We start from the raw sequence: 25,631 nt of genomic DNA, 5'->3' as shown, positions 1-25,631 counted from the left end.
TAACGGATTAGTTAATGGAATTAGTGTCATACTTATTTGTGTCCTTGTCCGTCATAAAGCTGAATGAGAGCGAGAATATTGTGGGAGTCAAAGTAATATTGCTGTATCCGATTCATATTCTTGTTCCAGGAAGAATCACGAAGAGTCTTTGAACTCCTTGACAGGCTAGAGAAACAGACGAGTTGACCGATTCGGAAAAAAATTTCCATGAAGATTTAGCGATTTTCCTTACAAAAACTCAAAGGTGCAGCCCAATCGGGTTGTACGCAAAGGTGACGTAGGACTACGTAGCTATTCGAAATTGATAGTATTTGCCATAATAGTGTGTGTCGTTTTATTAACATTGAGCAAACTGCTCGGAGGCCAACTGAATCAAGAGGTCGAATAGTTGTTCCCAGTTGGATGGAAGTCTCTAACCGTGTAATTAACATGTCTTATTGTCCGCTGAAGCCACTCGACTGGCTTTCAGTCGGGGACATCACAATCCTTACTTTGTAACGAACGCTTACATCGCGGGTGAAAACCAAACGTTGCATATAAATCTATTTGCGTTTGGTTTCACGCCACTTCTGATTCTGATTATTTCTCCTTTATTTCGGCCATTTTTGAGGATGGTGTCCTCCAAAAAGGTCTTTATGCTTACAAAAGTTTGATCCGACAATCCGATATGAACTTTCTTTAAAGAGCAAAACTCAGTCGTAGCTAGGGAATTTGATAGCGCGCCGGAGGGAGATGATGCAATTAATTTGAACGGGTGGAATCACTAACAGCAACCAAGCTACCACGCTAAACCCGATGCCGCCGAAACAATCAATTTTCGCAATTAACTCTTTCGTTCCATAAAATGCTGGTCCTGAGAAGAACCAATTTTCTTTTCCCAATGCGTCTTTCCAATAACTAACTTCATCCATACGCTTGACATCACCTTGTGTTGAAATTGTCCGACCGCCGACCGCCTACGTGCTCCTGTGTCTGCTCTGCTCGGAGAATGACAAATTCTAAGAATCTTATGAAATTTTCTCGCTAGATTCTGAATTTGGTTATGAGCTGTTGGTTATCTAAGATGCGTATTGTTGCGAAGAGTAACAACAGAAATTTGACTCAAGACGAAATTTCTTCATATTACCAAACATTATCTTTCGGCATCTGTCTGTCCGAGCGACGTTCACCGATGGTAGATAGTTTCCACAGAGGTGGCGTCTTCATTGATTTTATACAAAAGAATGATGATCCGACTATCCGAAATAAACTTTCTTTAAAGTACAAAACTCAATCGTAAATAGCGAATTTGATAGCGCGTCGGAGGGAGATGATGCAGTAAATTTGAATGGATGGAATCACTAACAGCAACCAAGGTACCACGCCAAACCCGATCAGGGTGGCCAGTGAATTTTGAATGTAAAATTCCCGGTTATTTCCCGGTTTTCTCCCGGTATTATGGAAAATTTCCCGGTATTTTAAAAAATTAAGTATTAGAAAAAAAATCAAAAACACACAAATTCATAAATATTAAAAATAGAAAAAAGAAATATAAACAATTATACTGCAACTACAAAATTAAATGTAAAAGAGTGATTTTTGCTGGCTAATACTATTTTTAACTTAGTTTGTTTTTTTATTCTAGTAAGTATGAACTCATGACAAATTATTTGGACATTGCGATTCTGCAGAAAATATCGAAAATATAAAAACATAAAATTTTTAAACATCTTCTCTGTATCGCAATCATTCAAACTATTCCACAATTTGATAATAAACCTTATTTTCTAAGAACATGTTCTTTTAATCGAAAGTCCATATTAGGGTGGCTCAAATTAGTATGGGAAAAATCTTTTCAATTTTTGATGAGCCGCCCTCTTATTCGGTTCTATTTGATGCCCTTACGCTCTGGACAAAATTTTAGCCAAATCGGTTAACGTTTGGGCGGTGCTAAACTCGTTGGAAGTTTATATGAAAAAATGTATGCAGGAACATCCAAAAACAGTAAATTGCAGTTGGACTACACAACTTGCGATGAAGAACTATGATACTCATTCAGATCTTGGAGAATTTAATACAGAATGTTATGCAGAAAGCCGCGAGAAGATTAAAGTTTGCCCGGCTAAGTTATTAGCATTTATTTGAAGTGGTGTTTGAGCAAGTTTCGTTTTTTTTACATTTGAAAAGAAATAAATTCACCCCTACAACACTCCAGTAAAAAGCTAATATCTTTGCGTAATAAACTCTAATCTTCTCGCGGTTTTCAGCATAACATTCTGTATTTAATTCTACAAGAACTGAATGAGTATCATGGTTCTTGATCGTAAATTGTGCCGTACAACTGCAAATCACTGTTTTTGGATGTTTCTGCATACAATTTTCCATATAAACTTCCAACGAGTTTAGCACCGCCCAAACTTTGACCGATTTGGCTGAAATTTTGTCCAGAGCATCAGGGCATCAAATAGAACCGAAAAAGAGGGCGGCCCATCAAAAAAATTGAAAAAGTGTTTTTTGAGCCACCCTAGTCCATATTCTTGTTAACGGTTGAAATTATAGTTCGTCCGTAAACAAGAATACCGAACCTAAACCTCATATGATGTCACGAACTAATATAATGTGTAACTGTGAATCAAATTTCCATAATCAAAACTCTTTGATGCATTATGAGGATCGTGAAAGACAAATTTGATTTTTTGTTTGTTGAATACAGGATTTATTGTTGAAAAAGAAGGTGTTTTTTTAGCTTTTTTGAATGGTTTTGGAAATGTTTCAATATTTGAAATAAAGAGGAGGAATACCAAACATATTTATTTGGATAAATTGGAGAACCTAAAAGTAATCGATTGAGATAATTGAAAATTAAGGAGAGCTCAAATCAGATTTAATACAAAAAAATCGGTTGCAATCAAAGTTGATTGCTCATATTCCGGTATAAAAGAAACCCGGAGTTGTAATTAATTACTATGTCTAAAACTTAACTTTGGTCAACTTGATTGAATGGGGTATCTAGAGTCTTCATAAATACGTGACCTACTTTAGAAATTTGTAAACTCTGAAATAGAATGGAATGAGTCTACCAATTCTCTCATGATGTTTGAGATTACTGCACTATTTTTTTCAGAGAGACAAATACAGATTAGAAAATTTTCCCGGTGGTTATTAAATTTCCCGCATATTTCCCGACATTTTCCCGGTTATTTTGAATTCCCGGTTTTTTCCCGGTTTTCCCGGTTCGCTGGTCACCATGCCCGATGCCACCGAAACAGTCCATTTTCGCAATTAACTCTTTCCATAAAATGTTGGTCCTGAGAAGAACCAATTTTCTTTTCCCAATGCGCCTTCTGTCCAATAACTAACTGCATCCAATCGCTTGTCGACACCTTGCGTTGCAACTGTCCGAACTGATGGTTTTTCGCTGAGCCTCCAAATGTTGAAATAAATTTGCAGCATTGCCACACTGCCACCCACTTCGTGCTGCTGTGTCCGCTCCGCTGCATCGAATGTTGAACCGCCTTCTGTGGAATCCAGATCAAAATGGCTCGCGCTATCGAACAGCAACTTTCTTGTATTTAATTAATTAAACCCGTAAGCCCCGCCCCTTTATGAGCTTATATGATATAAATATAATGTGCACTCATAACGATTAATGAAGGGGCGGGGCTAATGGAATTACTTCATTAGATATAAGAAAGTTGCTTTTCGGCGCGCGCGAGCCACTTCGATCGGGTTTCCACAGACAACGGACCGTTCGGAGAATGATGAACTCTTAGAATCAAATGAAACTTTCTCGCAAGATTCTGAATTTGGTTATGAGATGTTGTTTATCTAAGATGCGTATTGTTGCGAGGAATGACAACAGAAATTTGACTCAAGACGAAGTTTCTTCATATTACAAAACATTATCTTTTGGCAGTTGTCTGTCCAAGCGACGTTTACTAATGGGTGGTTGTTGTAGGTAGATAGTTTTCACAAAGGTGGCGTCTTCATTGATTTTATACAAAGCCACCATTTTATACATTAGAAGGATCCAACTAACCGAAATAAATTTTCTTCAAAGAGCAAAACTCAATCGTAAATAGCAAATTTGATAGCGCGTCGGAGGGAGATGATGCAGTAAATTTGAATGGATGGAATCACTAACAGCAACCAAGGTACCACGCCAAACCCGATGCCACCGAAACAGTCCATTTTCGCAATTAACTCTTTCTTTCCATAAAATGTTGGTCCTGAGAAGAACCAATTTTCTTTTCCCAAATGCGCCTTCTGTCCAATAACTAACTGCATCCAATCGCTTGTTGACACCTTGCGTTGCAACTGTCCTACCGCCACTTGATGGTTTTTCGCTGAGCCTCCAAAGGTTGAAATAAATTTGCAGCATTGTCACACTACCACCCACTTCGTGCTGCTGTGTCCGCTCCGCTGCATCGAATGTTGAACCGCCTTCTGTGGAATCCAGATCAAAATGGCTCGCGCGCGCCGAACAGCAGCTTTCTTGTATTTAATTAATTAAACCCGTAAGCCCCGCCCCTTTGTGAGCTGATATAGTGTAAATATAATGTGCACTCATAACGATTAATGAAGGGGCGGGGCTAATGGGATTACTTCATTAGATATAAGAAAGCTGCTTTTCCGCGCGCGCGAGCCAGTTCGATTGGGTTTCCACAGACAACGGACCGTTCGGAGAATTATGAATTCTAAGAATCCAATGAAACTTTCTCGAAAGATTCTGAATTTGGTTATGAGATGTTGTTTATCTAAGATGCGTATTGTTGCGAGGAATGACAACAGAAATTCGACTCAAGACAAAGTTTCTTCATATTACCAAACATTATCTCTTGGCATCTGTCTATTCAAGCGACGTTCACTTATGGGTAGTTGCTGTAGGTAGATAGTTTTCACAAAGGTGGCGACTTTATTGATTCTATACAAAAGAAAGTTGATCCGACTATCCGAAATAAACTTTCTTCAAAGTTCAAAACTCAATCGTAAATAGCGAATTTGATAGCGCGTCGGAGGGAGATGATGTAGTGAATTTTAATGGCTAACAGCAACCAAACTACCACGCCAAACCCGATGCCAGCGAAACAGTCCATTTTCGCAATTAACTCTTCCTTTTCGTAAAATGTTGGTCCTGAGAAGAACCGATTTTCTTTTCCCAATTCCCATTCCAATCACTAACTGCATCCAATCGCTTGTGTAAATTTGCAGCATTGCCACACTGCCACCCACTTCGTGCTGCTGTGTCTGCTTCGCTGCATCCGATGTCGAACCGCCTTCTGTGGAATCTCGATCAAAATCGCTCGCGCGCATCGAACAGCAGCTTTCTTGTATTTAATAAATTAAACCCGTAAGCCCCGCCCTTTGTGAGCTGATATAGTGTAAATATAATGTGCACTCATAACAATTAATGAAGGGGCGGGGCTAATGGGATTACTTCATTAGATATAAGAAAGCTGCTTTTCCGCGCGCGCGAGCCAGTTCGATCGGGTTTCCACAGACAACGGACCGTTCGGAGAATTGTGAATTCTAAGAATCCAATGAAACTTTCTCGTAAGATTCTGAATTTGATTATGAGATCAATCGTAAATAGCGAATTTGATAGCGCGTCGGAGGGAGATGATGTAGTGAATATTAATGGATGGGATCACTAACAGCAACCAAGCTACAACGCCAAACCGAATGCCACCGAAACAGTCCATTTTCGCAATTAACTCTTCCTTTTCGTAAAATGTTGGTCCTGAGAAGAACCGATTTTCTTTTCCCAATTCCCATTCCAAGCACTAACTGCATCCAATCGCTTGTGTAAGTTTGCAGCATTGCCACACTGCCACCCACTTCGTGCTGTGCTGTGTCCGCTTCGCTGCATCCGATGTCGAACCGCCTTCTGTGGAATCTCGATCAAAATGGCTCGCGCGCGCCGAACAGCAGCTTTCTTGTATTTAATAAATTAAACCCGTAAGCCCCGCCCTTTGTGAGCTGATATAGTGTAAATATAATGTGCACTCATAACGATTAATGAAGGGGCGGGGCTAATGGGATTACTTCATTAGATATAAGAAAGCTGCTTTTACGCGCGCGCGAGCTAGTTCGATTGGGTTTCCACAGACAACGGACCGTTCGGAGAATTATGAATTCTAAGAATCCAATGAAACTTTCTCGAAAGATTCTGAATTTGGGTATGAGATCAATCGTAAATAGCGAATTTGGTAGCGCGTCGGAGGGAGATGATGTCTGTCCAAGCGACGTTCACTAATGGGTAGTTGCTGTAGGTAGATAGTTTTCATGGATTTTATACAAAAGAAAGTTGATCCGAAATAAACTTTCTTCAAAGTTCAAAACTCAATCGTAAATAGCGAATTTGATAGCGCGTCGGAGGAGATAATGTAGTGAATTTTAATGAATGGGATCACTAACAGCAACCAAACTACCACGCCAAACCCGATGCCACCGAAACAGTCCATTTTCGCAATTAACTCTTTCTTTTTATAAAATGTTGGTCCTGAGAAGAACCAATTTTCTATTCCCAATGTTCCTTTCCAACTAACTGACACCACAATTTGTAATAAATTTTGATAATTTGGTGCGGGATCGCCACAGTGCTATTTTTATGGTCAACCTTTTCTTCATATGAAATTCTGGTTCGTTGAGGTTGAATGATCTGCAGCAACACATCGAGCACCACCACCAATGCGATGGATTTTCTTTGAAAATGTTATTAGCGCCTCCATGATGCTGTGTCCGCTCCGCTACAATCGCTTTGATGCGTCTGCTGTGCGTGAAATCTTGTTCAAACTGAGGATTAGATCCAAACCCGCAAGTTGCTTGATTTTGATGTCTGTGCTAGTGATGCATGTACGTGATTGGTTAGTTTACCTATTTCTAAACTTTTTATCAATTATCGATAATAAATAGTTGAAAATCAGTATTTTCAAATAAATACAAAGAAGCGTTGACTCATCCTTGATCGAATGGTCCAAAAAATTGAAAATCCATCGAGAAACGGCTTAGATATTAAAGTTTAAAGTCTATCATATTTTCGTGACGGTCCCCGATTTTCGCAATCGTAAAGTGTACCCCAATATAGAAAACACAGACGTAGTCCTACGTCAAAAATATGAAATTGCCAATAAAGAAATCAGTATAAATAAATAAAAAAACTGCCACAAATAATGCAAACTTTCCATAAACAATTGAGAATTTTTTATTTTCTTTCAGATGTGTCTGTGCGACGAATATTTAATATCATTTCATTTTAGGTGATTATTAATTCGAAACCTTTTCTGAAGCTAGATGTGATATCGGAATTAGCTTTAATTAGGCCTATCCGGAGACTACCGATTGGAATCAAAGAGACAGAATGGTTCAAGGCCTGAACTCAGAAATAAAAGATACGACTAAACTAAAGCATAGATATCCAAAGTGACACAGGACTTGAATACCGTCCACATTGTTCCGGTTAACAATTAGCCATGTATTTTTAATTATATTTGTGTAAATCTTCTCATAAGTTACATGATTCCCGCTCACAGATTTTCAATCGCTACAAAATTCTATGATGGGCTATCAGTTCAATTCCGTTGAGCTCGTATGTTTCCATATTTCCCCTGAAAAAAGTGCAGCTTCTTCAAATTCTGAATAATTGCTGATTTTCGACAGGTTCCAAAAATCCCTTTCGAATTACATGGTTTTAGTTTGAGCTGAAACATATAATTCTCTATGTCCTGAACCTCAATAATCCGGAGTGCTAAATTACAACAAACCCGTACCGGATTCGACTCTAAATATTTTGTTTTTGGTGCGGAACTGAGACTGACCTGATTTTTTGTCTAACATAATAAGATAAAACTATTTCAAATTCCATTACATTTTGGATATATACGATCACACCCACATGGTCGGCAATTCGGTCCTTGAAAATAAAATTCAGTCTTTGATTGAACCAAAATTCAGTCTACCAAAGTTAACTAAAAATCAAACAAGAGCAACCGCTGCACCATACGCCAACAATTTGTCCACATACGAACTTTTTAGAGAATCGTGCACATAGATAGTATATGCCCTCAATGAATTCCAGTTGAAGATACGATACTTCGTCAAATCGGAATTCGCCAGAGCAGGAATTGTGTAGGGTACAGGCAAGAACAGACTTCTCGCTTGAATAATCCCAACATTTGAAACTCCATCATGTGCCGCTTTGTGATTCCGATTACATAGGTTCAGTATCCAATTAGACCAGAGGCGTCGCGTCCGCATGTGCAACCTGTGCACTGCACATGTGGCAATTCTATCCCCAACATTTAAACTCTCGATAGATTTCTTGTCTTTCTAATCCAAACATATATTTGAATTATGTGCATTTGATAGATGTTTCATGCAAATTTGACTATTAGATACATAAACGGAAAATATACATGCTTTTTTATAGGCGGCATGTAATATGAGGCAACCAAATGCTGCGATGGGGGCGCGTTATATTTTTCATTACGATACCGAACCGATCCACCGACACCACATGTTGATTCAACACGGAACTTTCAGACGAAAACGCTTTGTCATGCATCATACACGCATTATTTTGTAGGGTTATGCGCTAATTCGTCCATGGCGCTAGCATTCGTCATATCAAATTCTAAATCACTAAATACTCGTGAATCGTAAACTAAAATAATGAACTAATCATCTGGCGAGATAGAAAAAAGTGTACACTACGATCTGCATTCATTTAAATTACATTCCGGTGTTACTTACTTGAAATACAGTTAAATTTAACTTTGCGGCTGTGACTTTTGCATAATTTCCTACGTTATCGGTGCGACGAAGGAAAATCCAGTTCGTTCACTGCTGTAGAAGACGCGCAACACCGTCACCAAAATCAACGTAATTCACTGATTTTCACCGCACTTTTCCACATAAATTTCTCACTGCGCACTAAATAAAAGCAATGTTTATTGCTCAAGTGAATAATAATTGCAAAATAACTGCCGGAAGGCGTTCAAATGATCTGTTTTTCCAAACTTCAAAGCGTTTGAAATTTATTTTCTTCGTCGCCTTGTTTATAGTCGAAAAACGCGTTGCCAAACTGGCGGTTTGAACTGAAATAATCTTATGTTACACATCTGATAATACATCATGCAGTCAATAAAAGTAGGTTTTTCAATTATTTTCCGCTAGTGTAATAAAAGAAAAGTCTTCCAAATAAATATTTTTCATACACACTCGTCATTCACACTAAAATTTTCCACTATTCCAAAAGTTTGAAACAGGAGAAATAATTTCATAACAGAAATCTGTTGGCAGCACTACCCACGTACATGTTAAGCATGTGTGTTAGTTGTTTGACAGACTGAGGCATTTAACTGAATGGCAGCACAATCGAAACCATTTTTATGCGGTCGAAATGGGATTGCAATAGGAAATTTTTGTTAACTGGAACCGAAAATAAACTTTTAAGTTTGACTTTCAAAATTGACCGAAATGATAGTTATTCTGCATAAAGTCACAGATAAGTCGTCCAGTTATCCAAGAAATGGCTTGAGCTCAGGAACAAAGATTTGCAGTCCTGTTTTAAGTATGGTACATGCTCCTCGTGGTACAGAGAAAGAAAACGTAGATGATCAATTTTCCGGTTTCAAATATGGTACATGCTCTCTGTAGTACAAAGAACAGAATGCGTTCACTGCATATGTTCTTGGTCATCCAAGAAATCCCTGAAGTAAGGCCTTTCGATCTACACGCGTAACTGAAGATCAATTTTCCGGTTTCAAATATGGTACATGCTCTCTGTAGTACAAAGAACAGAATGCGTTCACTGCATATGTTCTTGGTCATCCAAGAAATCCCTGGAGTAAGGCCTTTCGATCTACACGCGTAACTGAAGATCAATTTTCCGGTTTCAAATATGGTATGAATGCGTTCACTGCATATGTTCTTGGTCATCCAAGAAATCCCTGAAGTAAGGCCTTTCGATCTACACGCGTAACTGAAGATCAATTTTCCGGTTTCAAATATGGTACATGCTCTCTGTAGTACAAAGAACAGAATGCGTTCACTGCATATGTTCTTGGTCATCCAAGAAATCCCTGGAGTAAGGCCTTTCGATCTACACGCGTAACTGAAGATCAATTTTCCGGTTTCAAATATGGTACATGCTCTCTGTAGTACAAAGAACAGAATGCGTTCACTGCATTTGTTCTTGGTCATCCAAGAAATCCCTGGAGTAAGGCCTTTCGATCTACACGCATAACTGAAGATCAATTTTCCGGTTTCAAATATGGTACATGCTCTCTGTAGTACAAAGAACAGAATGCGTTCACAGCATATGTTCTTGGTCATCCAAGAAATCCCTGGAGTAAGGCCTTCCAATCCATACGCGTTACTGAAGATCAATTTTCCGGTTTCAAATATGGTACATGCTCTCTGTAGTACAAAGAACAGAATGCGTTCACTGCATATGTTCTTGGTCATCCAAGAAATCCCTAGAGTAAGGCCTTTCGATCTACACGCGTAACTGAAGATCAATTTTCCGGTTTCAAATATGGTACATGCTCTCTGTAGTACAAAGAACAGAATGCGTTCACATCATATGTTCTTGGTCAACCAAGAAATCCCTGGAGTATGGCCTTTTGATCTACACGCGTAACGGAAGTTCAATTCTCCGGTTTCAAGGATCCTCCTTGGATAACCGCGAACGTCTTCCATACGCAGATTCTATCATATGTACCACAATGGGTATATTACATTTACAAAAAAAGCCTGTAGTTCATTGGTTACGCGTGTAGACCTGAAGGCCTCCCCTTCTTGTATTTTTTGGATAACCGCGAACGTCTTCCATACGCAGATTCTGTTATATGTACCACAATGGGTACATAACATTAACAAAACAGGCCTGTAGATCATTGGTTACGCGTGTAGACCTGAAGGCCTTCACTTCAGAGATTTCTTGGATAACCGTGAAGATCTTCCATACGCAGATTCTGTTATATGTTCCACAATGGGTATGCAGTAATATCCCGATTTTATCACCCCCCTGGTGAATGTTGGGGTGATAAAACAGGGTATGTGACAAAATTGGAAAAAAAATATTTTCAATTTTTTTCATTTATTCCACAAATCTCGGGTACTTTTTCAAAACGGCGTATGTCGCAAATTGTAAACAAACCCGTTTTTAACAGCATATGGCATTAAATTCATCTAAAAATGTGTATATCTTCAAAGCTACATGAAAATGTGTTTTTAAAATGTAAATCAATTTTTTTTCAAAACGGTGTAACATCATTGTTGAAAATATTGCACATACACCGCTTAGCAGAAAATGTACTTTAAAAGTTTTTCGAACAACTAAATAGTTTAAAACATGCGTCTGCTTGTACTTTTCATCACTGATTTCAAAATTAAACATGTTGCTTGAATATTCTGATTTTCGTTAAGAAAAACATTTTACGTTGTTTTTCTGCAGCAAATGTTGTTACGTCGTGTTGTAAGTGTTGCAATTTTTTGTCGCATGTGCGTGAAACATTTCAACTTGACGCAACATTTCGACGTATCAACAATGCAGCGTACGGAGCAGCGTAACATTTCGACGAAAGTAGCATGACCTCGGTCATGCTGACGTATCAAAACGACGTATGTGATTTATCTGTTGCAGAACGTTGTAACATATATTTTTATCAAAATAACTGAAATGTTCACACGCAGTGCAGATTTCAGGGTCAGTGACGATGAACCTTTTCATAATGTATCGTTGAGGTGTATTCAATTGCAATAAAAATGTTTAGTTTCTAAATAGGAATAAAAATAAATTCTGAAAACTTCCAAGCTCATTTTCTCAGCTTGATCAAAATGTTACATACGCCGATTTGAAAAAGTTCCCGAGAAATATGAATCATTTTATGCCTTGGAAAGGCCAAATGCGTGATCGGTACCCTTTATTTCTTGCCGAAATTGCTTACAGAATATTTCCCAGGTACTCAGAAGTCGTTCGTAATAAACTACAGGCGGTGAAAGTTATTTCATGAAAATCAATGATGTTTGTGGTATTATTTACGAAAATAAAAAGAATGACAAATTTTTTTGGGGTGACAAAATCGGGTCGGAAACGTGATAAAATCGGGACGTGATAAAATCGGGTCGAAAACGTGATAAAATCGGGGGTAGACAAAATGGGGGGTAGACAAAATCGGGAAGTGACAGAATCGGGTCAACACTGTATTACATTAACAAAACAGGCCTGTAGATCAATGGTTACGCGTGTAGACCTTAAAGCTTTCACTTCAGGGATTTCTTGGATAACCGTGAAGATCTTCCATACGCAGATTCTATCATATGTACCACAATGGGTATATTACATTTACAAAAAAAGCCTGTAGATCATTGGTTACGCGTGTAGATCTGAAGGCCTCCACTTCTTGTATTTCTTGGATAACCGCGAACGTCTTCCATACGCAAATTCGGTTATATGTACTACAATGGGTACATGACATTAACAAAACAGGCCTGTAGATCATTGGTTACGCGTGTAGACCTGAAGGCCTTCACTTCAGGGATTTCTTGGATAACTGTGAAGATCTTCCATACGCAGATTCTATCATATGTACCACAATGGGTATATTACATTTACAAAAAAAGCCTGTAGTTCATTGGTTACGCGTGTAGATCTGAAGGCCTCCACTTCTTGTATTTCTTGGATAACCGCGAACGTCTTCGATACGCAGATTCTGTTATATGTACTACAATGGGTACATGACATTAACAAAACAGGCCTGTAGATCAATGGTTACGCGTGTAGACCTTAAGGCTTTCACTTCAGGGATTTCTTGGATAACCGTGAAGATCTTCCATACGCAGATTCTATCATATGTACCACAATGGGTATATTACATTTACAAAACAGGCCTGTAGATCATTGGTTACGCGCGTAGATATGAAGACCTCCACTTCAGGTATTTCTTGGATATCCGCGAACGTCTTCGATACGCAGATTCTGTTATATGTACTACAATGGGTACATTACATTAACAAAACAGGCCTGTAGATCATTGGTTACGCGTGTAGACCTGAAGGCCTTCACTTCAGGGATTTCTTGGATAACCGTGAAGATCTTCCATACGCAGATTCTATCATATGTACCACAATGGATATATTACATTTACAAAACAGGCCTGTAGATCATTGGTTACGCGTGTAGATCTGAAGGCCTCCACTTCAGGTATTTCTTGGATAACCGCGAACGTCTTCCATACGCAGATTCGGTTAAATGTACTACAATGGGTACATTACATTAACAAAACAAGCCTGTAGATCATTGGTTACGCGTGTAGACCTGAAGGCCTTCAATTCAGGGATTTCTTGGATAACCGCGAACGTCTTCCATACGCAGATTCTGTTATATGTACTACAATGGGTACATGACATTAACAAAACAGGCCTGTAGATCAATGGTTACGCGTGTAGACCTTAAGGCTTTCACTTCAGGGATTTCTTGGATAACCGTGAAGATCTTCCATACGCAGATTCTATCATATGTACCACAATGGGTATATTACATTTACAAAACAGGCCTGTAGATCATTGGTTACGCGCGTAGATATGAAGACCTCCACTTCAGGTATTTCTTGGATATCCGCGAACGTCTTCGATACGCAGATTCTGTTATATGTACTACAATGGGTACATTACATTAACAAAACAGGCCTGTAGATCATTGGTTACGCGTGTAGACCTGAAGGCCTTCACTTCAGGGATTTCTTGGATAACCGTGAAGATCTTCCATACGCAGATTCTCTCATATGTACCACAATGGGTATATTACATTTACAAAACAGGCCTGTAGATCATTGGTTACGCGCGTAGATATGAAGACCTCCACTTCAGGTATTTCTTGGATATCCGCGAACGTCTTCGATACGCAGATTCTGTTATATGTACTACAATGGGTACATTACATTAACAAAACAGGCCTGTAGATCATTGGTTACGCGTGTAGACCTGAAGGCCTTCACTTCAGGGATTTCTTGGATAACCGTGAAGATCTTCCATACGCAGATTCTCTCATATGTACCACAATGGGTATATTACATTTACAAAACAGGCCTGTAGATCATTGGTTACGCGCGTAGATCTGAAGACCTCCACTTCAGGTATTTCTTGGATATCCGCGAACGTCTTCGATACGCAGATTCTGTTATATGTACTACAATGGGTACATTACATTAACAAAACAGGCCTGTAGATCATTGGTTACGCGTGTAGACCTGAAGGCCTTCACTTCAGGGATTTCTTGGATAACCGTGAAGATCTTCCATACGCAGATTTTATCATATGTACCACAATGGGTATATTACATTTACAAAACAGGCCTGTAGATCATTGGTTACGCGCGTAGATCTGAAGACCTCCACTTCAGGTATTTCTTGGATATCCGCGAACGTCTTCGATACGCAGATTCTGTTATATGTACTACAATGGGTACATTACATTAACAAAATAGACCTGTAGATCATTGGTTACGCGTGTAGATCTGAAGGCCTTCACTTCAGGGATTTCTTGGATAACCGTAAAGATCTTCCATACGCAGATTCTATCATATGTACCACAATGGGTATATTACAATAACAAAAAAAAAGCTTGTAGATCATTGGTTGCGCGTGTAGATCTGAAGACCTCCACTTCAGGTATTTCTTGGATAGCCGCGAACATCCTCCGTACACATATTCTATTCAATGTTTCACAATGTACACATATCATATTCAGAACAGGCCAATATTAATTGAATATATGTTATTTTTAATTAACACGGTATGATACCGCATAAAAAACTAATTTGGTGTACTTGTAGAAATCGCACACCAATACCAACAGATTTATTTGGCAGCAATCCATCGAGTTTCAGACTGGACGAATGAAAATTCTCATGGACGTAAACAGATTTTCATAAGACAAATTTGAAAAATTTGAAGGGTATTTTTGATTACCGATTCTCAATAAACTATGATTTGTTCAATGCGCTAATAGTACACAATGAAAACAAGGAACTCTAAAATATGTGTTACATACAACTTAGTTAGAGTAAGTAGTTGGGCTGGCGTATAAATTAGATTTGAAAACCCAGCACTACCTACTACGACGGGAATTAGCTCACTACCCTATGTGTGGATCATCTGCTGTCACCGCAATCGGCGATGTATAGGTAGTCAAAGCGTTCTTCGCTTGCAGTGCACGGTTTGTTGCCCATCGAGAACCCCTTCAAACAGCGCATGCGCGATTCGTTGAAGAGAGCGCAATCGGAACAAAATCGAAAGAGAAGAGTAAAGCGCGCGATTTCTGCTCTCTCAAAGCGTTCCATAACGAAAGTTCCGCGTTGAATAAGCACCGCGAAGCAAAAGCGCTTTTGATATTTGATATTGAATGGGATGGCCAGTTTACATATCCACTACTGTCCGATAATACTAGCGCGACATTAGCTCAATTTAAACAGAAATTTTCATCTCTAATAAGCGTTTGCAGTAAAGCCTGTTTACAAATACGCTTATTATTTTCGAAATTAACATAATGTAAGCAGACATTTCATATTCTGATGAAAATCAGAATTACCGAAAATGAAACGGGTCAAAATTTTCAAAGAATTTTATTTCTAAGGGTTTTTTTTTGAGAAATCAAATATATTTAGTTAAGGAGGGGGTACGTCAAAGGTCAACACAAATTTAAGAAAATTTTGATGAGGAAATGTCCATGTTGATGGACGGAAATTTATTCGACATCTGTCCAGTCCAGAATATTGATCAAAGAAATAAATTCTAAATAGAATAATTATTAATTGAGAAGAGTTAAGGCTATGAACTTCATTGTTTATTGTATAGACTTTATTTTTCTGATGTGACATGCTAATTACAAGTTATCAGTAACTTTGCATGATTGATATAGTCTAATTTCCTTTTCTCTATTGTACGCCTAACTTCGTCTTATTTTACGAAATAACTCAGATTAGAATTCAAAGTGCCAGCTCAATAATTTCCGAATAGATGTATGTCTTATTTGTCACATTGAAAACGATTCTGGTGATAGTAATTTTTAATTTTACGAACTATCACTTTTAAGCTTAGTTTAGTTTGAGTAAATTCAGAAAATCAGAAGTAGCTAAGGATGCAACAAAATAAGCATAACTTATTAAGAAACGCGCTGGGAAATAACTCGTTTATCATTTCAGGTACCTTTTATGTGTTTTTCTCGAAATATCAAAATAGTGCACAGGTTGAAGAATTGATCACGCGACGCCTCTGAATTAGACATTAGAGATCTTTTTAACCTGTTTATCTGGAATAAAGGAAATTATAAAAAAAACACGTACATATATCAAATCTCATAAAATAAAGGTTTTGCTTTTTTCCAACTAAATTTCTCCTGTTTTGCATTTCATTCAAAATATAAAAAGAAAGTATTAAAGATTAAGTAAAATATCTTGAAGAAACAAAAAAATAGATAATTGGATATCAAAATAATGCGAAACTTTTGACGTGTAAAATTTTCAGCAAGTTTTCTAAGGTTGCTAGGATTTCGAATACTATAAAATCTGTACGCGGCATGTGTCAAAATCAACTATGGTAATCATTCGTGGCTATAATAAAAAGCTGGATAACTTTTTTGTCCATCATTTCTCCATCATGACCCATAGTGCAAAATAATATATATATTATCTACTGCAACATATCAAAAAATAAAAAATATTGAAAAATTCGTTTTTGAGAAAATCGATTTTTAAGTTATATTTTCAATGTTTGATTTTTTGTTTCACAGTGTATATTTTTTCACATAGCCCTATTGATTACCTAAAACTTTGCCAAAGACACCAGAATGATCGGACAAGCCGTTTTCAGTTTATATTTTTTTGAAAGTGTTCAAGGTGTTTTTGCTTAGGCTTTTGCTACACCAGAGTTAAAATGGCAGATGATGCAGATAATGTTTTTTGACTATAAAGGATGTATATTCAAAATTTCAGGGAAATAAAAAAATACAAATATAAATCTACCTTCGATTTCACAGATAATTGCTCAGCTTCTGATTGATTTCACGATGAACCACTTACCATATCATATCATTTTCCAAAAGTTTTTTCCTCAAGAATTCTTTAATAGTGTTGGAACATTTTATATTGCTTTCAAAACATACATCTAGAACGAATAAGGGTTTATACAGCAATTGAAAACACAAAAATGTTCTTTGATTTGATGCAGATGCCTCATTTTAATAAGTGCTTCCACAGTAGACTGGCCCAGGAAATAAAAAGTTGTCTAATTCCACGGGGCACCCCCCAGGATTGTGTCTTTGGGTGAGAAAATCAATCTCTGAAAATTTCAGCTCAATCGCTTGTTGCATAAGCTGGCGCATTTGATTTGAAGTTTGTATGGGGATTTCAGCCAAAATATATAGGAAAATACACCTCCGTCACTCATTCGATCTGGAAATTGGTTCTGATTGCTCGATTAAGCTCAGAATTGCAAAAACGGCAGTTGGTATGCTACAGAACAATTTCACAGAACATTGTATGATGATTAAATGAACTTTTATATAGGTTTCGGCTGATGCGATTCGATCAAAACATCCAAAAATACACAATTCATCTCCTAATAAATCAGCCGAAAATTGATTGAGCTGAAATTTTCATAGATTGATTTTCTCACCCAAAGACACAATTCTAGGGGGTTCCCCTTGGAATTCTACAACATTTTTTCGCCTCATAGTAATCTTGGCCAGTCTATTCCACAGAATGTCGTCCAAAAATTAAAAGATGATTCCCAAAAGTTATTTCTTAAGGTGTTTTGCGAGGATTTTTGCAGCATTTTAAAGAGGATTTTTTTTTTTTATCTTTCGTTTATTTGGAAGGCTCATTTGCCGTGAAGCGTTACGGAGCCGAAATCAAGTTTAACAATACATTTCTTGATTCTTATACATAGTGTTAGTTTTGGGGAACCGAAAGACTCGCGGTTTAGTCGAGGTTAGGGAATACAATAATACAGTAGGAAAGGAAAGGATTTTAGGGTGCTTAAGTAATTACTATGCTGATGTTCACAAAGTTGACATTCCTCGCATTTTTACATCTGTAACGGGACAAACAAACTTTTTTTGGGAGACAACGACGAGAGGAAGACATACGGAAGGGATTAACGACAGACATGGAAATGTTCAACAAGAGGAAGACATTCGATATGGGGTACGACAGACAAGGGAATGGGCAGACAATGATTACAGTTTTACATCAGCAACTTTCAAAAATTGGTGGACCAGGGACATGTACTCGAGATCAAGGCCCGACAACACTTCCCTAATAGGCTTTGGTTGTTTTCCTCGGACCCGGAGATGTTCAGTTAGCGCAGATCTGGGGCCACGATGCTCCTCGCACGCCCACACGACATGATCGATGTCCTGATAATCCTCGCCGCAAACACAGAGATTTCCTTCCGAGAGCCCCACTCTGAAAAGATGTGCATTTAGAGTGTAGTGATTGGACATTAGACGACACATGGTTCGAATGAAGTCTCGTCCCATATTCAATTTTTTGAACCATGGACGCTTCGACACCTGCGGGCGAATTGAATACAGCCATCTACCCAACTCCCCATTTGTCCATTTCTGTTGCCAGCTGTTCAAGGTTTCCTGACGAACTAATGTGAAAAATTCATCGAAGGTGATTTTCCGATCGTAAATATCACCTTCCATAGCGCCCACCTTAGCCAAAGAGTCCGCTTTCTCATTTCCGAGATCGAGCAATGAGACAGGACCCAAGCCATGGTGATTGTGTAAGACCGTTGTGATAAGGCACTCAAAGCTTTCCGTATCCCATTTAGAAGATACGCTGAGTGCTTAACCGGTTTCATTGACCGAACAGCCTCCAAGGAACTTAGACTGTCGGTGAAAGAGGATTTTTGCAGCATTTGAAATCTGAAAAATTATAAAAGAAATTTTTGGAGGGATACCCGCGGATTTTCTTCAATTTCTGCAAAAAAAATCAAAAGCGATTTTCGCAGGAATTTGTGAAGAGATTTCCGTAGGCTCGATTTTCCGCAGGTTGTTTTTGAATAATTTACTTAAACTTTACTTCCCTAATGAATTTTCGAAAAATTTCCCTGGGGAGCTTTTGTACAATTATAGAGCGACTCCTGCAGCAGATCCGAGTTTGATTTCCGCAAACATTTCCAAGAAAATTTCCTTGAGAATTCACGGAGGATTAACTACAGCAATTGCTGGGATGAATTTGCACACAAATAATGAATTTCTGCAGGAATTCTCGGAGAAGTTTTCGCAGATATTCTAGGAGATTTTGGTTAAAATTCCAGAAAAAACGGTAAAAAAATTGCAAATTAATTTTCACTAAAAATGTTGTCGAAATTTATGCATGAACGCTTAGAGAAACTTGTTATAAAAATTGATGTAGATAGATTACAAGAAACAACACACAAATAACGGACTATTTTTTTGATAAAAGAGAATGAAATTTCTGAAAATATACCTCTGGAATTCCCGAAGAAATTAACGCTCGGAAATCAGGATTCTGACTGTCAAATCATCGAAGCTTGAGCAACCATGTTAGATTTTGTATTATTTGTGTCTTGATACGAATTCATATAGGGGAACGGATCGGCACTTCATCCCATAGCTCCTATTTCCATCCCATCAAAAACAAAGCAATGAAAAGGAATTTGGTTTGTTTCTTATTTTTGTGATTTTTTTCAGCAGTGAGAACACGTGTTAGCAAAAAGAAGCGACGAGATTGGTGCTGTATTTCTTTGTTTTGCGATGAGATGAATATATGTTCAGTGAGATGGAAAACGGAGCAATTCCCCTAATTGTTTTCCAGAAGTTTTCTTCAAATCCTGAGCTGCATGTTTAATTTCTTAATCCCTACGCAAGTTACAACAAACTTGCATAATTTATTACTTCAGAAGAAATAAGATTTGGATCAGCAAGGAGGGGCTGTTTTTACCGATTGCCTATGTGTTATGAATTATTTGCAAATTTCAAGCCTGCACGGTGGGAATGGCCATTTCAATTTTTGTGTCATATTTGTGATATGCTGCAAATATTAATGATCACAAGAAAATGCTCGGAAATACAGCCGACATTTCCACACCCAACCGGCGGATTTTAGATTTTCTAACAATTATGTATAAGAATATACCAAAACCTGTATAAGAAATGGACATATGCGAAATTTTTAGATTCTTATACAAGTCTTGTATAATAATCTAACAATTTTGTAAGCTTTTCTAACAATATTTGTTTGAGAGCTTACATTTTTTGTATAAGCATCTAACAATTTCGCATATGCCCAGTTCTTATACAGGTTTTGTTAGTTTCTTATACAGAATTGTTAGAAAATCTAACAACCGCCGGTTGGGTGCAGGATGCTAAGGCAAGACAATCAATCATTTTTAAATCTGACCTGAACATTATTTGTAACACTTGTGGGTACAATCACTTGTGTGTACAATCCCATTTAATTCCACCATTCCACAAGTGGTGGAATTAAATGGGATTATACAAATTCGTCTTATGACAAGTGAAGACATTCCACTAAAAAGCTCAAAATAATTTTCTTAACATTCTCTGTATATCATTGTATCTTGTGCCCAACTTTTATAAGTTCGATCTACAAAAAATCAACTGACAATAACGAAATAAAACATGCCAAATCCATCATCTCATTTGAGCGGTGGTTATTGAAATAGTTTTTGATGTTTAGTTCTTGTTTACTTAGCTTCCTACTTCTAGTGGTGAATAGGGCCATCTAGAGTGGATGTAATACTAACTGCGGGTTACTTAGTATGTAGAGGAAATGCTAATAGAATACTAAATTGAAAAGCAGGCCAAGTTTCAGTTGGAATGTATAGCCATTCAATAAGAATATTATAAAAAAAAAAACTTAAATAGAACACGTTCAGTAACTTGTGCATGGGATGGGAATACAATGTGCAATGCTTTGCGAAAAAGCTTGATCAATGAGATTTGGGTATGATTTTCCAAACACTTTCCCCTTGAGTGACGAATCATTCGATAGGTACCTACCTAAAGGCATTCATCATTATTCTCTTATCTAGTATTGACAAAATAATGGGACAAACAAATGAAAAAAATCATAAGAGGAGATGCAATGATGATATTCAGAGAAACTTTTACATTTTAGATGTGACTGTTCAAAATTCATTGCATATCAATAGAAAAGGATAAAGCACGAATAACGTGTTTGCGCACTGCTGAAAAATCACTGAAATAAGAAACAAGCACTTTGCTTCGTATTTCCGTGTTTTTTATGGGATGAAGAGCTGTTAATTGAATAACTGAATCAGTAATCCTATTATCCGCATTTAATAGTGCATCTTTGTAAATTGTTGTTTGATGCTATTCAAGAACTGCTGATCTGGGAATTAAATTAGGTTTTATAAGAGTGAATAAAGTAACTGAATACCGTACCGCAATCATTAATACCTATTAAGGTGAATTATGCTTGAATCCGTTTTCCTATCATTAAAAAAAAACTTGCCCACGTATGTTTAGGTTACTTGTGACTGGGAAACACGCTGGAAGTTAAGGCGATTCATAAACCGAAATTAACCTAATCGCACCTAAGCATAGTCTGCTGTAGCCGTCAAATTACTGAGGTAGGTATCCAATTCCTCAAATGCTCAGATATTTTTGTTTTCCACGCTCCAAACGAAAATAATTACCGTCAGACGTGCGCATTCAACTTGTAAACCTATTACCTCACTAATGCCTTTACAACGACAAATACATCAATCAAATGAGCCGGAACGAAAGAACACGCATCGTATAGACCGAGATAGGCATTACGGCCGACAAAAACCACAAATGCTCCGATCAATACTCTTTGACAAATGCGAAACGAAATAAGATGTGTACGCACTCGAATTGCCTCATCTCTCAGCGGGGAAAGACAAACTGCAGGCAATTCCCAAGATTGAATTTCTACTCTATTAACTTTCGATTGATTCGATGAGGGAGCATCATCCAATCAATCATAGAACAATGGAAGCACATTTACAGAATAATAGCTGAAACGAGCAACCATTCCGCCTTGCCCTCTAACCCTTCCCTCTCGAACAAACCGATGGCAATCACACATACCTGTAGTTAAGCGCGCTCCGAATGTTGTACTCCCGGAAGGAATCGTTCCGCATCGACTTTTCCAGCTCGAATCGATCCAACTGGGCAATCCGCTTGCGAACGCTGGAGCATTCCTTCTTCTTGGCTTTGTGCTTGCGTGACACCTTCCCAACCGCACTTTCCCCATCGCCATCCACTAGTTTAGAACTCTTCTCATAAATACTCGACACCGGAGTGCTCACTGACCCCCCATTGACACTTTCCACTGCCGGTACATCTCCCCCCGTTCCACCGGCTGACGTCGCGAACGGCAGCGTTATTTCACTGGATTCACTACCCATCATAGCACTACCATTTCCACTGCTATCGCTGTCATTGGTAAGCAATGTAATCTCCACCGAACTATCCGGCCCCTCGTTTCCAACGACTTCCGTAGAGTTGTCACCGCCTAACCCTAACCCGCCGGTGGTCGCCGTACCGATGGCATCGGCTGTCGATGCGACCTGTCGGCGGTAGCGCACCGAAGACATCTCGTAGCCACCGTTTTCCTCGTCTTCCTCGTCCTCACCGCTGCTGGTGATCCGCCGCAGGTACCGCACTATCAAATGTTCCAATGTGGCCCGCATCGAGCTGCGTTTGTCCTTTACCGTTCGAGCGCTGACCGGCGCTGCTGGTGGCGGTGCTGCCACAGCAGATCCGCCACCGGCGGGGGGCGAGTGAACCACCGCCCCAATCGATGGCGCATTCTCGTCGGGGGATTTTTCGCGTTCGCGGTGATTGCGCCGCAACGTTTGCAGGAACCGCTGGCCGGCTTCCTTTTCCTCCAGGGTGAGCTTATCCACCCGCTGCGAGGAAAAGGAGTGCGTCACACTGTGAATGAGAAAGCAAAGCGAAACAATTAGGGTTAGTCGGGTTGAGTGACGGCGCGACAGTACCTATATCAATCGTCGGTTGTATTTTTTTGATTTTATTTTATTCTTTACTAGTGGACCCTAATCGAATGGATATACGCAGCAGTAGCGTAATAAAAATAATGTAATAAAAAAGAATCTACAGGTTAGCTGGGGTCTCCAGTAGTCTTGCGAGCAAAGGCGAAGGATGGCGAGTTAGATACTTGGAAAGGATTGGTTGGATCCATTGAAATTGCCATACAAGATATTGTCGGCGTAGCACCAAGTTAGAATTCGGAAGTCGGGACTTCCGAACCGAACTTTCTTCCGAAGTTTTATTTGTCAAACTAATTGATGCGTTGTTTAGCGCATCTTTAGGCGAATCCAGCGCACTACTTCCGAAGTTGGAAAAGTTGCCTGTATCTGGAGAAAAATCCAACTTCGGTATAAAAAGCGGTATAAATTTATTCCGGATACACAATACATACTCATGCAATGCAACGTCGGGCTTTCAATAATCTTTCTACAGTGCACTATGGGGCGGCTCCATACAAGTAGGTGGCCGAAAATATTTTCACGACATTTCTGCAATATTTTACACTTATTTTGAAGATTAATGGCTAAAATATGTGAAATACATGTTTTGCAGGTCATTATTACTTGACTTTTCCTATTTCGTGAAAAATTATGTTCCTGAACAATGACCTACTTTGTACACTCAGGAAAATCGACACATACTTTCTGGCAAAAATCCTTGTATTTTGAAATATGCATATCATGTGTCGGCACATACCAAACTGCATACAAATTCACTCATGGATACGATGACCCACATAGATAGTATGTATGAACGCTAATGTAATTCATGCGGGCGCATGAAATATATGTGTCAAAAATATGGAATGCATTTGGCAACCCCCATTGCAAAAATCCATGTGTAAACTCATGAATATAATGCGGAGTTTTTTGTGAGTGTAGGACGTTTCTGAAGGACTTATAAGGAAGGAAGTTCCTAAAGGACTTTTTATAAAAATAAACTAACACTTAAGGTGTTTGGGTCATATTGACCCGGACTTGACTTAACAATATCTCAGGCATTTCTCATCCAAATGTACAATGTACATGTTTATATACCATCAAGATTATCGTCAGCTATTGAGTTTTCCAAAACTGAGCATATATTGATGATCGACCACACTTACGTTCTGTTATCGATTCTGGAAGGACCAAAGGCTTGCCATTTTTATATGTACGGAAATAGAATAGAAGCACTGCGCAACAACGAATTTGGTTTGTCTCTGGTGTTCCACCAACTCACCTACCAAATCAATTACTCTTGGTGCAAAACAAACAAGAACGCATTATGTCCAGACAGCACCTTAGAGCCCATGTGTACGATTTATGATCCAGATATGTTCACATCGGATGTTCTTCTTCTTCTTCTTCTTCTTCTTCTTCTTCTTCTCCTTCTTCTTCTTCTTCTTCTTCTTGGATACACTATACTCAGGGTGTCGAGAAGGTTTCCAACCTGAAAACATCCTAGACCGGACCGAGAATCGAACACTCCGGACTTGCAATCCTACGCCCTTGCTCGCAAGGCTACTGGAGACCCCGGTTGTTCTAAAATATCCTAATTGTCCTGGAGTTCACATCAATTGGTCTACAATGTCAACTGCTAAAAACCGATAACAACGCATCATGTCCAGGACCGTAGAAGCCATGTGCATAATTTATTATTAGAAAATGTTTAAATTGAATTTTCTAAGTTCTCCAAATTATCCTGGAATTCAGACCAATAGGTCTACCAGATCAACAAAACAAAACAACGCATCGTATAAAACTTCGTAGATCATGCGCAGTGTTATCCTACACTTTTTTGCAAACCTTAAACGATTTTTCTAGTAAGTACAGCTAATAGATAGTTATTTTAGTTCGCAAGAGTTATTTCCTGGAACAATTTAAGATTTTTTTCAGAACCTTTTACTTGCTTTAATAAACACACTTCATAGTTACTAATCGTGATAGGCCGAGAAACAATAAATATGCGCAGTAGAGTGATTCAAAATTGGACTTTTTCGCACCCCTATCACTTAAACGATGATAATTGCAATTTAAATAATCCTCTCAATTTTTTAGATAATTTGGTCGTAGTTTTAACGTTCAGTTTGATGTTTGTATGACAATGATTATTATTATTTATTAAGACTAAGGCCGAAGTGGCCTGTGCGGTATATAAGAGTCTTCTCCATTCGGCTCGGTCCATGGCTACACGTCGCCAACCACGCAGTCTACGGAGGGTCCGCAAGTCATCTTCCACCTGATCGATCCACCTTGCCCGCTGCGCACCTCGCCTTCTTGTGCCCGTCGGATCGTTGTCGAGAACCATTTTCACCGGGTTATTGTCCGACATTCTGGCTACGTGCCCGGCCCACCGCAGTCGTCCGATTTTCGCGGTGTGAACGATGGATGGTTCTCCCAACAGCTGATGCAACTCGTGGTTCATTCGCCTCCTCCACGTACCGTCCGCCATCTGCACCCCACCATAGATGGTACGCAGCACTTTCCTTTCGAAAACTACACTACACCTACACCACCTCGATTTCGTCACCACCGATGCAAACTCGCGGTGGGTGGCTCACATTGTCTTCT

General features: G+C 38.7%; 1 protein-coding gene across 7 annotated transcripts in view; it reads right to left on the bottom strand.

Annotated features, from left to right (window-relative positions):
* The window catches only part of LOC134212753 (uncharacterized), a 394,317-nt gene that overhangs the window by 316,455 nt on the left and 52,231 nt on the right, over positions 1 to 25,631 (bottom strand). For all 7 annotated transcript variants that reach the window (XM_062690878.1, XM_062690877.1, XM_062690883.1 and 4 more), the window contains exon 4: positions 22,114 to 22,962. In XM_062690878.1, coding sequence (XP_062546862.1) covers positions 22,114 to 22,962 — 849 coding nt within the window. The remainder of the gene's footprint in view (positions 1 to 22,113; positions 22,963 to 25,631) is intronic.

The sequence above is a fragment of the Armigeres subalbatus genome, chromosome 2, assembly GCF_024139115.2.
Source record: "Armigeres subalbatus isolate Guangzhou_Male chromosome 2, GZ_Asu_2, whole genome shotgun sequence".
Taxonomy (NCBI): Eukaryota; Metazoa; Arthropoda; class Insecta; order Diptera; family Culicidae; genus Armigeres; species Armigeres subalbatus.
This window is presented reverse-complemented; position numbering and strand designations above follow the sequence as displayed.